This window comes from Colius striatus, chromosome 10 (genome assembly GCF_028858725.1).
Source record: "Colius striatus isolate bColStr4 chromosome 10, bColStr4.1.hap1, whole genome shotgun sequence".
Taxonomy (NCBI): Eukaryota; Metazoa; Chordata; class Aves; order Coliiformes; family Coliidae; genus Colius; species Colius striatus.
Window position 1 is genome coordinate 29,462,748 of NC_084768.1, and position 15,844 is coordinate 29,478,591.

General features: G+C 58.2%; 1 protein-coding gene across 1 annotated transcript in view; it reads left to right on the top strand.

The window, feature by feature from the left end:
* Positions 1–15,844, top strand: part of PIK3R3 (phosphoinositide-3-kinase regulatory subunit 3) — a 74,551-nt gene that overhangs the window by 6,220 nt on the left and 52,487 nt on the right. The window contains exons 4-6 of the mRNA XM_062003293.1: positions 6,544–6,675; positions 9,443–9,644; positions 9,751–9,836. Of these exons, the coding sequence (XP_061859277.1) occupies positions 6,544–6,675; positions 9,443–9,644; positions 9,751–9,836 (420 nt within the window). The remainder of the gene's footprint in view (positions 1–6,543; positions 6,676–9,442; positions 9,645–9,750; positions 9,837–15,844) is intronic.

The window sequence follows — 15,844 nt, forward strand, 5'->3', positions numbered from 1 at the left end:
GAAGAGCATCTCTGCTTCGGCCCCCATACAGGCTCTTTCACTGCATTTGGTGGAGCAAAACATCCCTGCCAAAAAAAAGGGGGAGTTTGTATGCCCTGTGTGTGAGGGTCACCTTTCCTTTCCTCCTGTACTCCCAATGGTCCACCCCTACAGCATCACATCTCTGCCAGCAGCCTGCCTCCAAAAACCAAGCTCCATCTTGGACAATGGGGAGAAATCAGAGCCCAGGCTGCTAGAGGCTTCAACTGAACTGTGTCTTGGCTTGGGGGAAAAGCAGGTTCCCACCGGGGGTTTCATCTTCCTTTTGAATACTCAAATCATACTGATGTTTGGCACTGGTGGGCCTTCCTTTGAATACACAGATCCCGCTGGTGTTTGGCACTCGTGGCAGGAAAACTTCTAGAGAGTGCAAGGAAAGAGGAGTAAGGGCTGCAGAAGTTGTCTATTGGTTTTCTAACCCTCAAATCTTAATGTATTGGAGAAAACAGAATGTTCTACACTGAAAGAGCATCTGAATTCGTGGTGGGGAGGAGAAGGAGAAGGTTTCTCTGAGGACAAGGAGCTGTGCAGGTTAGAGTGGTGCTGGCTATGCCAGGGAGGCCACAAGCATTGTGTCCCTGAGGCTGGGCAGTGCAGGCACCCATCTGAGTCATGCTGATCAAATCCTTTCCCCATCCCTTTCAGAGCCCTTACCCTGGGGGTTCTAACCTGAGAGGGCGGCCCCTGAGTTGAAGTTGCTGTTTCAATATTGAACCGTGAGCCAAGTGACTCTGATGCCCCTGGGGCTGGCAGGTGACGCACAGAGGGAAGGGTGGTTGGGCTCACAGCCTGCTTACCCTGGCTCCAGAGGAGAGTTGTTTTAGGACACTTGGTGTTTCATTCAGACCCTTACACCCTGAGAGGCGAGCAGGGGCCGTGTGACACCACTGAGCACTGGAGTGAGAGTCAGCACCAAAAAGGGACATAAAGAAAAGGCCCAGGGGCCTGGGAGGACAGTGGGTGATGAGCCATCCGGGAGCCCCACTGCAGCCACAGGGAAGGAGCTATGGGCAGGGAAAGAAGAAAGTAGAGCTTTAAATGGCAATGGCAGGGTGCAGGACTCACCCCGGCTGCCCCCAGGTGTGAAGCTGCTGCATGGCCTGGGGACATCTCTGTGCTTATAGAAGCCAGGGGCCACATGCTGACCCCAAGGAGTCCCAGCTCCCAGCACTCCTGCTGTCCCCTGTGTGAGGCTGAGGGGCTGTTTGGAGCACAGGGGCTGATGCAAATCACCTGCAAAGTCCCCGGTGCTTGTGAGGGAGAGCTGTGTAAGAGAATCATAGATTCATCTCAGTTGGAAAAGACCTTTAAGGTCATGGAGTTCAACCACTGCCCTCACACTGCCAAGCCCATCACTAATCCATGGCCCTCAGCACCTCAGATGTGTGTCTTTGCAATACCTCCAGGGCTGGGGACTCCACCACCTCCATGGGCAGCCTGGGACAGTGTCTGACAACCCTCTCAGGGAAGAAGTTCTTATCTCCAATCTAAACCTCCCCTGGTGCAACTTGAGGCCATTTCCTCTTGTCCTGTTGTTCATTACTGGGGAGAAGAGACTGACCCCCACCTCACTACAACCTCCTTTAGGTAGCTGTAGAGAGTGCTCACGTCTGCCCTCAGCCTCCTCTTCTCCAGGCTGAATACCCCCAGCTCCTTCAGCCGCTCTTTATCAGACTTGTGCTGCAGACCCTTCCCCAGCTCTGTTGCCCATCTCTGGACACACTCCAACACCTCAATGACCTTCTTGTAGTGAGGGGCTCAAAACTGAACACAGTATTTGAGGTTCAGCCTCACCAGTGTGAGCCCCTCCAGTGCCTGGCAGTGATGCCCTCTCACTCCATACAGCCTTCTCCTCTCAGCTGCTGCTGAACCTGGAAACTGATGGGTGCTAGAGCCCTTTGGAGCTGAGGGAGGCTTGTCACAGGGATGGCTGTAAAGTCCTGTGTGGAGTGGCTGGGCAGTGCTTTGCCACCACTGGGTAGGGATGGGCTGCACCCTCCTTCCTTGTTAGGAATGTGGCATAAAGACTCTGCAGGACCCCTCACCCCAGGGCTCCCTCCGTTTCTGACAAAGCACAGAAACTTCCCCCATTTTGGCCAACCTGTGCCCCAGATGGCTCAGAGGGGGCTGATCTCATCCAGGACACTGGCAAAGCACAGAAACTTCCCACATTTTGGACAAGCCGTGCCCCGGTCTGAGCTCTGGCATCCAGCTGCAGATGGGAACACCGAGACCCTTCCCCAGCTGCAGGAGCAGCCGTGGGAAATGCCCGTGCTGTTGTCAGGGCCGGGCAGAGGCTGCCTGAGCCTCGGGGTGCGGGATTGGAGCCGGTGTCTCCAGGCGTGCCGCGGCTGCGCTGCCGTCCTGCTCGCTGTCATCTCGCCCGCTCTGCCTGGAGACACGCTCACACGCCCCGCAATTGGGTCAGGGCTCGCTGGGGATTAACCGAGCGCTGGTCGTGGGCCCTGGGGGCTTCGCTGGGGCTGCCAGGAGCTGCTGCTGGGCAGAAAGGGCTGAGCTGGAGGGGAGGGCAGCCCAGGGGACCTCACGCCGTTCCCCTCATCGTTGAGACGCGGATGCCCAGGGAGGCAGCGCATCCCCATCCTCATCCCTGAGATGCCTGAGGAGGTTTGGAGGCTCCCGAGGGCTCTGGTTTCCCCTGGCCAAGCTATTAACCAGCCCTCAACGCCTTCGCTCCCGAAGCCCGGGCGCCCCGGTGCCTGCCGCGCTGCTTTTTATTTATACCTGCAGTAGAAATAACCCGTGTGTCATCAGAGCCTGGCGACAGGCATGAGCTCAGCTCTTATATTTGGTGGTGACGAAAGAAGGGTAAATAGATGGCAGCGGTGCAGACATCCCTGCCAGACCCACGGGGCCGGACTGGGGGTGAGCTTTCGCCATCCCCTCCCCTAGCTGCTGGGGAAACGGCCTGAGGTGGGGCAAGGCGAGGCAGTGTGACGGGGTACCCTTGAAAAGGGGTGTCAGAGGGCAAGGCAGGGGTATGCTGAGGTGAGACGCGGCTGAGGGAGGGTGTTTGAGGCTGCCAGGAGCTCCTGAGTAAGGGCAGGGGGTGTCCCAGCAGCTACCAACCCCCAGGCACAAGGTACCAGCCGACTGGCTGAGAGGTGCAGAATCAAACCTTGGGGAAATAGTCCCAGATTCGGTGCAGTTCCCCAGGAAACCCCCAGCGCGGGATGCACGGGAGGCTCAACCGCCCGGCCGGCTCGGGGGGATGTGCAGGTGCTTGCGCAGGCAGCATCCCCGGCCCCAGGGGCGCAGGCTCACCTCTGGCCACCTGCAGCGGGCAGCCGCTCACCGGCACCCGCCCAAAGCCCTCCTTCCCCTCCCCTCCTTCTCTCCACCTCTTGGCTAAACATCCTCCGCGTTTACCGAAACTCCGCGCTTACTCAGCGCATCCCCCCCCATCCCTCCCCGAGCTCCGTCTGGCTGCGGCTGCCGGGAGAGGTGCCGGCGCGTCCTGCCCTGCCTGGCTCAGCCCAGAGCCCCGGCACCCCTCTGCCGGGACGTGGGCTCTGGCAGCACGCTGGGAGGAGGCTGGGAGCACCCGTTGCTTTCCCTCTGGGCCGGTGCTCATCCCATGTAACCCTTCCCCAGCTCCACGCTTATTCCTGCTTTTCATCCCCCATCTTTCATCCCTCTGCTGGTCCCTGCCCGCTCACTCGCTGTGCTGGCGAGTCAGCAGGCGGGTTGTGTGCTGGAGAGGGTTGCTTTGGGGTTGAGGCTGGGGTTTTGGGGTGTTTTCCTTCTATGTGTGACAGGCAGATGGAATCCCTCCATCGCTCCCCTGGGGAAGGGACGGGAACATCTGGAGAGCAGCGGGAGAGCATTGACTCATCCTGCAGCATCATTAACTTCTTATTGCTGGTTATCATCTCCCTCTGATAAGAAGAGAGCAGCATCCCTGGGGTCAGGCCGGTGGTAATTGCCTGGGAAGGCTCCAGGGTTAACCCTTTCCCAGCTTCTGTGAGTTGCTGGGGTGCAGCTGGTGCTGGGGAACAGCAGCTCCAGGGAAAGGAGCTGGGCCAGGAGGATGCTACTGCATCTCCAGGAGGATGTGAGCAACGGGCTAATAGCTATTTCTAGCCAACATGCTGAGGAAAATGGTGCCATCAGCAACCAGTCCCTGTTAGCAGGCAGTAAATCCCCCTGGTCTCCCCACCTCTCTGTGGGTATAAAGATGTTTTTGAGCCTGGCTTTGAAACAAGCCCAGCCTTCCCTTTGAACACCCCCCCAAGCCTATGCCTAACGAAGCAGACGAGCTAATTAGGCCGCAGTGGAGCCCTGGGCTGGTCACCTGGGGCCAGAGCCCAGCAGCAGCCCCTTCCCTGTGCAGAAACAGCTCGGGGCTGCTCTCCCCAGTCTGTGCCAGCATCCTTAAGGCGAGGGACAGGTCCCTCTGTGGCAGGCAAGGGAGAGCAGCCAGGCTCATCCCCAGTGAGAAGGGGGTTGGGGTTTGCCTGGTGCATCCCATTGGTGAGAGCAGCTCTCTGCAATGCAGTCACTTGCCCAAGCAATGAGACTCTGAGGTCTCCCAGCTGCATTCCTGACTTTTAGCCACACACTGGGGTTTCAGCCCAAGCCAGGGTTGGAGCACCTCGTGGGATCCCTGACCTTACTCTCCTCCCGCTGCCTGGCTGGAGCCAATCTGACAGTGCTTCTCCAGGGGAAATGGTAGCAAAAATGGGAAACTGGCTGTCATCCCCCCACAAACACTGGTAGAAAGAATCCTTTTGGCCAGCTGGTCCAAAAGTGTGTCTGGGAGGTGAGAGCATCAGTGGGGCCAGGGTGCCGCAGGTGAGAGGTGGCACAGCTCTGCCCTCCTTGGGGCTGGCAGTGGCTGGGTGGGCCATGGGGTGATGCTGTGAGGTCAGGGGGTGCCCAAAAGGCAGCAGCCACCTTTGCCCCAGCTGATGTTTGGGCACGCTGGCCGGCTGCCTGCCCTGGCGCCGTGGCAGCTCTCCCGGCTGTCCCCACGCTGCCCCGGCGCAGCTCCTGAAGATGAGGTAGTGTCTCCAATGGCTGGGTTAAAGGCTTCACTTCAGGCATTGGCCAATCTGTTTTCTCTCAGATCTCTGAGCCAAATGGCAAGCACTGGCCATAAGGGACCTGCCATGGCTTCTTGTCCCCTAGCAGGCGGAGGGGCAGGCGGGCAGGCTCCCGGGCTGGGATGCCCCAAGGAGAGGAGACCAAGGTCAAGGTGCCCAAAACCAGTCAGGGAGCTGGTCACCATCCCATCACCTCTAAAGCCTTGCCCTAGGCAGTAGATTTTCTCCACTCTTTTGGGTTTAATTGCCCCAGAAGGGAGCAAAGCCACACATGCCCAGCTGGGATGGTTGGAGGCTCAAGGTGTTTTCTGCTGGGAAATGCTGGGCTGGGAGATGGAGCATCTCCCAGAATGGCATTGATTTCAGTAAAGCTGCATTTGGGGGTAAAGACATACAGAAGGGAAGGAAAAGATGCTTTCTTAGAGCAAGATAAACCTACCACCTTCTTCTCAATCACAACACACTGGCTATTTGGGGCCTGACGTGTCATCTTTAAGAAACTGCAAAGTCTGCTGGGGTTTCTTCCCCCAATATTCTGGTTTAGAAGAAGTGAGAAATTCCATTTCTACAAACAAGCCACTTCAAAGGACCCCAAATACCTTGAGGGGTTGTTTTTATCACCCCCACCCTGCCCAAGATTTCTCCTGCAAGCAGAATTTCAAAACATTGCCTTTGGCTCCAGTTTGAATCAAAGGCAGATTTTGAAACCTCCAAGTCTTTGCAAAAGGGACCATCACTCTCCCAGCAGCCACCTCCTGGCCCAGCTGGCCTGAGAGACCTCCAAGACAAACACCAAATACCAAAGGATGCTGTAAGGGCTCTTCCCCCTGGACCCTGGTGAAGCAACGGCCCTGCAGGGCTCAGACAGACACAACCCATCCTTTGGCTTCTGCTGGACCGTGGGACTTGTCTGCTCGGAGCACTACCCATGTCCTGAGCCCAAGCTGGGTGGGCTCAGGCTCCCCTGGCTGCTTTGCCCTGGTCCCTGGAGCATCCTTCACCACCTTCCCCTTTTGAGGCTGGGAGTACTGATGCCTGGGGGTCATAACTCTGTCCTACAGATGCATTTTGCCAAGTAGTTCCTCCAGAGATGGAGTTGGCACATGGTGCCTGATGGCCAGAGGGTCCCAAGCCCCATCCCTTGGGTGCTACCCTGCAGTGGGAGCCCCTGCCCCACGTGCTGGGTATAAGGTGCACACAAAGCAGAGATGTCGCCTCTCACTCTCCATGGGCACATGGAGCTCTGGGCACAGTGGAAACTGGGCCAGGAATATTTGCTGGAGGTGGGTGGCAGTGAAATCACAGGCTGTCACACGTGTGGGATGGGGGCATGGGTGGGGAAACTGGAGCTCAGGTCCAGGGGAAAGCCTGTGGGGCTGCAAGGAGCCAGAGCAGCAGCGCTGCAGCCTAAGGGCTCCCGCCGGGTCTCTCCCTGCAGATGCCTCGGCCGTGGACATGGACCTGTACGATGCTCAGACACTGGCAGAGGCCCTGAAGTGGTACCTCCAGGAGCTGCCATCACCCCTGGTCCCCACAGCCCTCTACAGTGACTTGATCCACATGGCTCAAGGTAAAGCACAGCCGGGCTCCCCTGTGCCAGGACCAGGGGGGTGCGGGTGGGCTGCAGCAGCTTTGGGAAGCTCCTAGAAAGCTCTCCAGCATCTCCAGGGTGGCTCCTGACCCCATCCCCTGCCCAGTGCTACACTATAAGGCTGATCCTAAGAAGGCCCACCAGCAGCATCACCCTGCCCTGAAGCAGCATGGCAGATTTAGGGAGATGCTGCAGGAAAGCAGCAGCTTCACCCTGGCCATGGCACAGCCCTCTGCCCTCTCAGTGCCCGGGGGGAGGAGGTGCTGCCTGCTGGGACCAGTGCCTGCCAGCCTTGGGTGATGCTGAAGAAGAAAGCATTATGCTATTTTGGCTCTGCTGCCTGGGAATTTTTGACTGTAATCTCATTAACTCTTGGCTTTATATGGGCATAGAGAACTCTGTGTTTTTTCAGCTTAGTGCCGTTAGGAAGTTCCTTTGGGTCCCTGCAAGCTTTCCAGCCTTTGTCAAATGTATGAGAGCATCAAGGTTTTGATTTTATTTGAGGGGTTTTTTCATTCAAGGAAACAGGGCAGGGTTCATAGTCAAGTCACCAGGGTTCCTGGCCCATGCCAACAGGCAGCCTGGACCAAAAGCCCTTTGAAATGAGTCCTCACGGGGCTGCTCAGCCCTTCCCAGCATCACCAGCCCATCACCAGGCACGTGCCAAGCCTTTGCTCACCATCTTACATAGGACCTGGGTGCCTCACCACCTTCAAAGCCAGGGTTTGCCCTTTTGCAGCAGCAAAAGGTCGCTGCAGTGTCTGCCATCCCTGTGCACCTTCCTGTCCTAAGCCAGATTAGCACTTGGGTAGATCCTGCTCTCGGCTGCCTTAAGAGGCACCAGAAGATCACCCATGGCCAGACCAGCGTGGCCTTTTCCTACTGTGTCCTGGTGGGAAGAAGGCTCTTTAGCCTCCAACAAGGCAGAAGAGACACACTGGGAAGATGAGGGATAACTCACACCCTCTAACTCCCTGCCCTGAGCAGAGACACAGAGCCAGGAGAAATACCCCCGGGGCCCAGGGCACCAGACTCTGCCTTCCCCTCACCTCTCAGAGAGAGGAGAAATCAAAGGCTGCCTCCTTTCCAAGGATAAAAATGCAATTAGGAAGCAATTAGCTGGGTTGCCTCGTTAAGCGACTTCAAAGGGAAGCGCCTTTCCCCGAAGCCTGTGCTGGAGTGGGCTCTGCTCCTGGCACAACGGCTTCGGGAGGAAGGGGAGGGAGAGGGGGAGGGGGCAGGAACTGAGACAAAACCGATGGGAGTTTCTCTGATGCTTTTGGAAAAAAAAAATACAGAAAAAGACAAGTGTTTCAGGAGCCAGAGCTGGTGTTCTGGCTGCCTGCCCTGCCAGCAGGCTCCTCCTGTCCCACTCCAGCCTGTGAGCTGACCACCTACAAAAGGAGGTAGAAAATATCCCCAGATTCCCCCTTCAGCTGTGGCACTTCCCCCTGGGTGCAAAAAGGTGCAAAAAGCAGCAGGTTGAGGTCAGGGAAGCCCGGGGCAAAGCTGAGCATCCCATGGGAACAGCTCCGTGGATGCAGGGGCGCACACACACAGAGCTCATCACTATCCCCGCTGGATCCTGCACCTCCTCTGAGGTCTCTGGTGCACCCCAGCCCCGAGGATGGCAGCCAAGCCTCAGCCCCAGTGCACAGAGCCCCAGCTGAGCCGGGCTGAGAGCAAGCAGCCCCGAGGACCTCCCCGTGCCCTGCAGATGAAAGGCTGGGCCAAGGCAAGGATGGAGAGTGGCTGGAGAGCGGCTGTTTCTCATGCCCAGGGCAGGACCGCAGGCTCAGGCCACTGAGCTCACAGCTCACAAGACTGGGGAGCCCTGGCCAAGGCTGCCAGAGGGCACAGGGACACAGGAGGATGCTGGTGGGGACACAGCGAGGCTGTGGGGCTGCTTGGAGTGCCCACCACAGGGGTGCTGGCAGCATCTCCGTGGTGTGCAACACCATTAGGTACCCAGTTGTAATAACATGAGCAATTCAGGTGTCACTAGCAGCAGTTGCTCCCTAGTCAGCCCTCCCTGCTGCTGTGTTTCAAGGGGCAAGAGCAGCCACACTGGGAGGGCTACAGCACTACAACTCTGCCTGTAGCTCTCAGCCCAGGTGCAGCTTTTTTCCCTCCTAAAAAGCCTTTTCCCTCCCAGCCTGTTTTGGTTTTTCTGCAGGGGAAGGCTGAGCCTTTAAATTCAGGAGGTCTGGCAGGTGCTGCCTGCTTCACCTATTTGCTTTGCCCTGCCTTTATCAATGGCTTTGCAGGGTAGGGCTCAGCAAGGCTTTTGCTGTTCCCCTCTGCTGGAGCAGCAGTGAGGGGTGTTTGGGTGCAGTCCTTGCTAGGTGAACAGCTTAGCCCTCCTGTGCTTCCCTCACTGACTGTGCTAAGAGGGGGAAAATGTGCTCATGTCACCCCACAACCTGATCTGAGGTGGCATGAGTGGGTAAATGGAGCTGGCAGCCTCCAGAGGGAGGCAGCTGAGATGCCCGGGACACCACCTCTTCATGCCTGGGGTACCCATAAGTCTCATAGTCTGGCTGTGGGAATAGGTGTGCTGTAAAGAAACAGTCATTTTTTGGTAGGGGAAGGCTGAGGTCAGGTATTTTGGGGGGCTCTGTGGGGGGTTGAGACTTGCCACAGCTCATGCCATGTGCACTGGCAGGTACCAGGCTCCCCAGGAGGCAAGGGGATGTGCCAGCCTCCCCCACTGACCTTTACTTCTCCTGTTTCCTCTCTGCTGCAGAGACTCCGGGCTTGGAGGAGTGTGGCCAGCGAGCCAGAGCCCTGCTGGCCCCCCCAGCCCTGCCCCAGCCCCAGGCACTGCTCCTGTACCAGCTCACCCACCACTTCAGCCGCCTCTGCCAGGGCACCCGCCGGAGCTGCCTCTCGCCCCGGCTCCTCGGGGAGTTCTTTGGGGAGCTGCTCTTCTGCCCCACGGCAGCCAGGTGAGGTGCCTCTGCCATGCAGGCCACAGGGCACGAGGAGGCTGCCTGCAGCCAAGCTGGTTTGGCTGAGCTGCTGCCCTCTCACAGCTCCCCTTTCTCCCTGCAGCGCCGAGGCGAGCCCCGAGCTCCGCGTCAGGATCCTCGAGTCCCTCATCGTGGCCGGCGAAGCAACCGAGGTGCCAGCAGCCCCTGGTAAGTGATGCCTGGCTGGTGGCAGGGGAGGGGGCAGCAGGAGGCAAATGCAGGGAGGTGACAGCAGCAGGTTGCAGGGTGGTTCTGGTGACCAGTGTGGTGATGGGAGGGTGCCCACATCTCTGTGACGATGCGTAGGCTGCGCTGCCTCCCTGGACTGGCACACTGTTCCCTTTTCCCTCCCTCCTTTCCTCTCAGAGAGGCTGTTTTTGGGGGGCATTTCTCTGTGGTGTCTCAGAAGGTTTGCAGCTGTTTTCTTGCCTAATGTCTGTGTTGGTGACAGTGTGGTGCAAATGCGTCCTGCTTCCTTGTTCTGGGGGGCTTGGTGGGGTGCGATGCTCTTGGTTGGGGGATGCTGCGGGGCTTGTTTTGGGGAGCTGGGGCTCTGGCTGCAGTCTGGGAGGAAAAACTTGCCAATACACCCATAAAATGGCAGGATGGTGGTGCTTGCTACAGGATCGGATCCGAGCTCATGATTTTTGGTTAGCATTTAGCTTTCATGTGTGCAGTATCTCACTGTGACCATTGACACGCTGCTGCCTGTCCTGTGGGGCATCCCCAGGGTGAGGATGAGGATGGGCACTTGGCCCCTACCTCCCCATGCATTGCACACAAGCAGAGTGTGTGTTTCTTCAGGTGTTAGTGACCTCAACCAGCCTTCACTCGCCAGGGCTGCACCTCTGCCCCTTTTATTACCAACACCTCTTTGCTCTTTACTTCTGCTCTGGTGGTTGAAGTTTCAGCCCTCCTCTGGACACCTGCTCCTGCTGTGTCACTCTTGCTTGGTGGCATCTGATGTCCCATCAGTGTTCAAAACCAAAGCCTGAGCTGCCCAGAGCCCTGGGAAGCACGACTGCTTGCAGCCCTTCTGCTTAGAGACATGGTCTGCATTGGCCCCAGTGAGTCCTGTCTCCTTGTGATGTATCTGGGTCCCTGTCATCCCCTACTTCCCCAGGGAGTGGCCAGGCCAGACAGGATTACAGCTCTTAATATCCCTCATAAATCAACCCTTTCAGCCCTGTCATCTCATTTATTGCTGTCCCCTGAGCTCTCACCCACGAGCTTGTTGCGACCTGTATGTCTCTTCCACGAGCCGATCCAGATGTTGGGCAGCTGCAGCCTGGTCCCCAAGCTCCCTGCTGCCATCCCCAGACCCTGTGTTGTTACAGCAGAGGGATTGGGCAGGATCCTGGGGTCCTGATCCCTCTTGTGAGTAAGAATCTCCCCTATAGTTGTGTCCCCACACGGACACCCCACAGGTACAGAGCAGCACACGGGGAACCTGGGCTTGCTGCTTCACTGCAGGACTTCAGACAAGTCCTGCCACCTCCTCTCCCTTTGTACCTAGAAGCCAGGATATTGTTACTTGGCTGTCATCACATTAGGATGTTGGGAAGCTTAATTAAATGCCTGCAAAGCGTTTCTGAGGCTGCAGATGAAAGGGGCTCTATATAAAGCGCAAAGGATGATTATTAGCAGTGGGGTCTGGGCCCTGGCCCTGCTCCCCCCTGTCCCGGCACCAGCAGTATTTTTGTGCCTCTGTGTGTGTGTGGAGTTGTGGTTTGATAATGATACGTGTGAAACAGCTATAAATACCCTGCAATAACACAGAGGGGGTGTGTGCAGAGCACAGGAATAGGAGTCGGGAGCTGACATGGAGGAAACCGCGCTGTGACCTCATTCTGACTCAGGAGTAAATATACCTCATGTGAGCAGGAGGCTGTGGGCTGGGGTGATGAGACAGCTGGAGTGGGGGGCGAGGGACAGTGGCCACCTTGGCAGCCAGTGTCAAGTTTTGGGTGAGGTCTGAAGCTGGCTGCTAACCCTGGGGAGGCTGCTGCGGGGTTGAGCTCCTTCCCCTTCCACGCGTTCAGGGGCTGATGGTGGAGGCTTGGATGTGAAAATCATCAAGAATAAAACTGTAAATGATGAGAGGTGGTTGCTGGAGGGGCTTCCTTGGGCAGATTCCCTGTTGGTAGGGTTTGTGGCATCCCTTCCTGCAGGCGCTGCTCATAGAGGGTCCCTGCAGCCACCCATGGCTGGGCTGCAAACAGCACACGGCATGGGATGGGTCTGTCTCCTGGCAGCTCTTCGATGGGCTGTGCCTGGAGGCACAGGTTTGCAAGGGGCAATGCCAAAGGATCCACAGCAAGGCTGGGATGGAGCCTGAGGCCAGGCAGCCACATCCAGACTACCTCACCGTGCTCCCCAGCACTGGGCAGCCACCACCAGCCCAGCCCAGGGCACGGGGACAGTCCCCAGCCCCACGGGAGCCAGAGGGGCACCCAGCAGGACCCCAGAGCCTGGGGGGACTGTTTGCTGAGCGAGGTGAGGGGGCAGGGGAAGGCAAAGGGAAGAAGTGATGCAAATACCAGCTCAGCTGAAGGAAGATGACTTCATCTCCTTTTCCTCTCCTGGTGCTATTTATAGCCACTTTAATTTACTCCCCTTTGCTTTATTATCTCTCCTGCAAGCCGTTAGCCCTCAGACAGCAGGATGCCTTTACTCACCATGCAGCACAGACTGCTGGAAAAAAAATAAAAGCAACCTAAAACCACCACCAAAAAAAACCCCCAAGAGCAGGGGCAGGAGGCAGAGAGCTGAGAGCAGAGTATCACTGTTCTGTGGCATAGGATTTTGGCTGCTTTGGGGGAAGAGACTGAGAATCAGGCAAGGGGGATCTCCCATTCTTCCTTCAGAGCAGTGGTTGGAGGACCAGTGATTCCAGAGTCCCCTCCTCACCCCAGGACAGGGGCTGCTGTTTTGCAGGTCCCTGCTGAGGCAGGGCCCCCCTGCTCCCCCAGGAACCCCAGCCCTGCTGTACGTGGGGTAGTGGTGTAATGCCAGTGGGTGGGGATCAGACTTCAGCACCCAACCCAAGGGCCTGGAAAAGCACATTTGGCAGCCCTGTGCCATGGGAAAACTGAGGCACAGCCTCCCCCCATGCAGTCACTCTTCCAGCTTCTCCAAAATCCAGTCCTTGGGGAGGGTTGGCACCCTGAGCACAGCATCATGACACCCCACAGCACGGTGCTCAGCAGGGATGGAGGTCCCAGGGCTGTGCTGGTGGTGGGTGACATCTCACACTGGGCCCTTCCCAGCCTGAGCCCCATGCAGCATCTGTGACAGCATTGCTGCTGAGCAGGACTGCACTGTTAAACCAAAGGAGAAATAGCTGCCTTTGAAGTTTTTAATTAGCTGGGTTTTTTCTTTCCTGTTTGCTTTCTTCTGAGTCCAAGGGAAAAGCCCATCCTCTGTCTCTCCCTGGCTCGTGTGTCAGCCTGTCACGGCACAGGGCTTGCAGACTGGGGTGTGCAAGGGGTCAGGAGGGAGCAGAGGGCTTGCCAGCAGGGGCCAGCCCAGGGGATGCAGCCCTCTGACTGCCTGGGATGCTGAGGGCTGTGTCCAAGAGCTGTCCTGCTCATGGGCATTCTGTGGGAGCAGCCCAGCACGGCCCTTGGCATCCTGCCACTCAGCCTGGCACAGGGGCCACAGAGTCTCAGGGTGATGTTACCCCTTGGTGCATCATCCACTTGGGACTGCAGATGGGGGTTAAAAATAACCAGGAAGGAAAAATCCACCCAGACTCTCCCTGGGGTGAGGGCAGCATGAGGAGGCTGTGGTCAGGTGGGTCACTGTGCCAAGACACCTGGGGGCTGCTTCCCCTAATGTGCAAATAATGAGGAGAGAACAAATGAACCCGTGGGAAGGTGTGGGGGTAGATGAGACAGAGCCTAGCTAGTGATGTGAGATGGGGAGAGTGGCTAAAAATAACAGACCCCTGAAGGCACAGGGAGGAACATGGCAGGGCTTCACACTCCTGCCCTCCCAGAAGGCAGCATCGTTCCCCCCCCAGCTGCTCTGGCTGTAACACATCCCCTGAGACAAGAGGTGCAGAGCTGTGCCATGGAGCAGGGAGCTATTCCCACTCCTAGCAGAGGATGGGGGTCCCCCAAGCCCCTAGGATGCCCAGCTGGGAGGCAGCTGCTGCCTGACCCACTTGCAGGCAGCTGGCGGGCAGTGGGATGCTGCTGGGAGACCCCAGAGCTGCTGCCTCCGCAGCTAATTTTAGCCTGTGTTCAATTAATCATGGAGCAGGAGGGAACCACAGCAAGCCCAGCCTCTGCCAGCTCCCAGGCCTGCCCCGTGCTGGGAGGGCTTGGAGGAGCAGGGGCCGAGGGCTGCATCCAGCCTGGGATTTTGGGCTGAGGGACTAGGAGTGAATCTGTGCCAGCTTTGAGCTTTAAGCAGCTGGGACAGCCTTGGTAAGGATGTCCCATGGCAGTGGAGGGATGAGATGGGTAGGAGGCCTCGTTGGCATCTCCTTGTGCCTCGGTTTTCCCTGCTGGCTGTCAGAGGTGGCCTTAGCTGGTGCAGTTTCTCAGGTTGCCTCTCCTGCTCCGGGCAGGCATTTTCCTGGCATGCCAGGGCTCTGGGATGCTTTCCTGGGGTGGGAAGCAGTGACAGCCAGCAAGGGGTGTTTCAGCTGCCACATGCCCCAGTGGCAGCCCCTTTCCTGGGGGTCACCAGCTCTGGCCCCTTCCCATCCCCAAGCTCCGAGGGTGGCCATGCCCAGGCCATGACACAGCGCTGCTGGGCAAAACCAGGGCAGGAGCAACTGCATTGCTCAGAGACCAGCAGCTTCCCTGGCACGAGGAGGGACCCTCATGCCCCTGGGGATGGATCCCCAGCACGATGCTGTGGGGAGAGGTGGTGGCACCCCACGGCAGCCACAGCCCTGCTCCGCGGGTCCCGGCGTGGAAGGCGCGGCGCGGTCCCGCCTGCCCCGCGACGGAGGGAACGGCTCCCGACGGAAACACGGCTCGGCTGGGATTGAAACCCTTTTCCTCCCCACACAGCATGGCCAGGGCTGATAAGATAACCCTGAGCATTGTGTGTAGTGCTGGCCCGTGACCTGCCCGGGCTTCCACTGCCGGGGAGGAAGCACTGCTGCTCGGATGTGGATGTGGATGTGGAGGGAGGCTCTGTGCTTGCTGCTTTTTGGCTGTTTTGCTGGCATGTGAAGTTTTAGGCTGCCCCAGGCTGCTGTGCTGTCACACACCAGCCAGGTCCTGGCTGTGTGGCCACACAAGCTGCCGGCCTGGAAAACTTGGGGATCCGGAGAGGGTTTTCTGGCAGAGCCAAGGTCTGTCCCTCAGGGTTTGCGGGACCCTCCGGACTGTGCTTTGCACCTGGCTTGTCCCTGCTTGCTTCAGGAGCAGGGCCAGAGGCTAGGCTGGCTGAGCAAACCCTCCCCATGGCAGCTGCAGCCGCTGGCTTTGCTGTCTCATCCCAGGCAGGGCTGGCTCGCTCCTTGTGCCGCCTGCTCGCCCAGCCAAGCTGCAGGAGCGTGTGTGCCAGCGCACGTGTCCTCCCTGCTCCTGCCCCCACACGCTGCTGGGCTGGAGTCCCTCTTTCTGCTGCAGTGACTCCAGCTAAACACCACCAGCAGCTCCACAGCAGAAGCTGGGGAGGCTGGCAAAGTGCCAGTCACACCAAAGCCAGCCAGAGCTGCTTTGCCAGCTTGGCACCAAAGCCAGGAGCATCCTCTCCTATGTGGTGACATCTCTGTCCCCGGCAGCCTGCCTGGCAGTGGATGGGCAGCCCTGCTGTCCTTTTGGTCAGGAGGTGCTAGAAAAGAGCAATGCTGCTCAAGGGGGATTTCATGCTGGAGCAGAAGGGCTAAAGGGTGGCTGATTCCTCCGTCATCCCACCAGCACCCCTGCAGCCTGCCTCCCTGGAGAGCACCCTGCTCTGCTCTGAAGGGGTGGGAGGAGGCACACACATGGGCAGCTCTGGGGAAAGGCAGGATTTGTGTTTCCAGGAGGGAAGATGAGTCCTGGGGGCAGTGCAGCAGGGCCATGCCAGTGGCTGAGCACAGGGCCAGGGTAAGCGGTGACCGCCGGCTGCTATCCAGGAGGTCGGGCAGAAATGCTCTCGCAGACCTTGCCTGGCTTTAACATCCATTAACATCATTTTAGCCTCTGAGCCGAGCGCCACACGGGCAG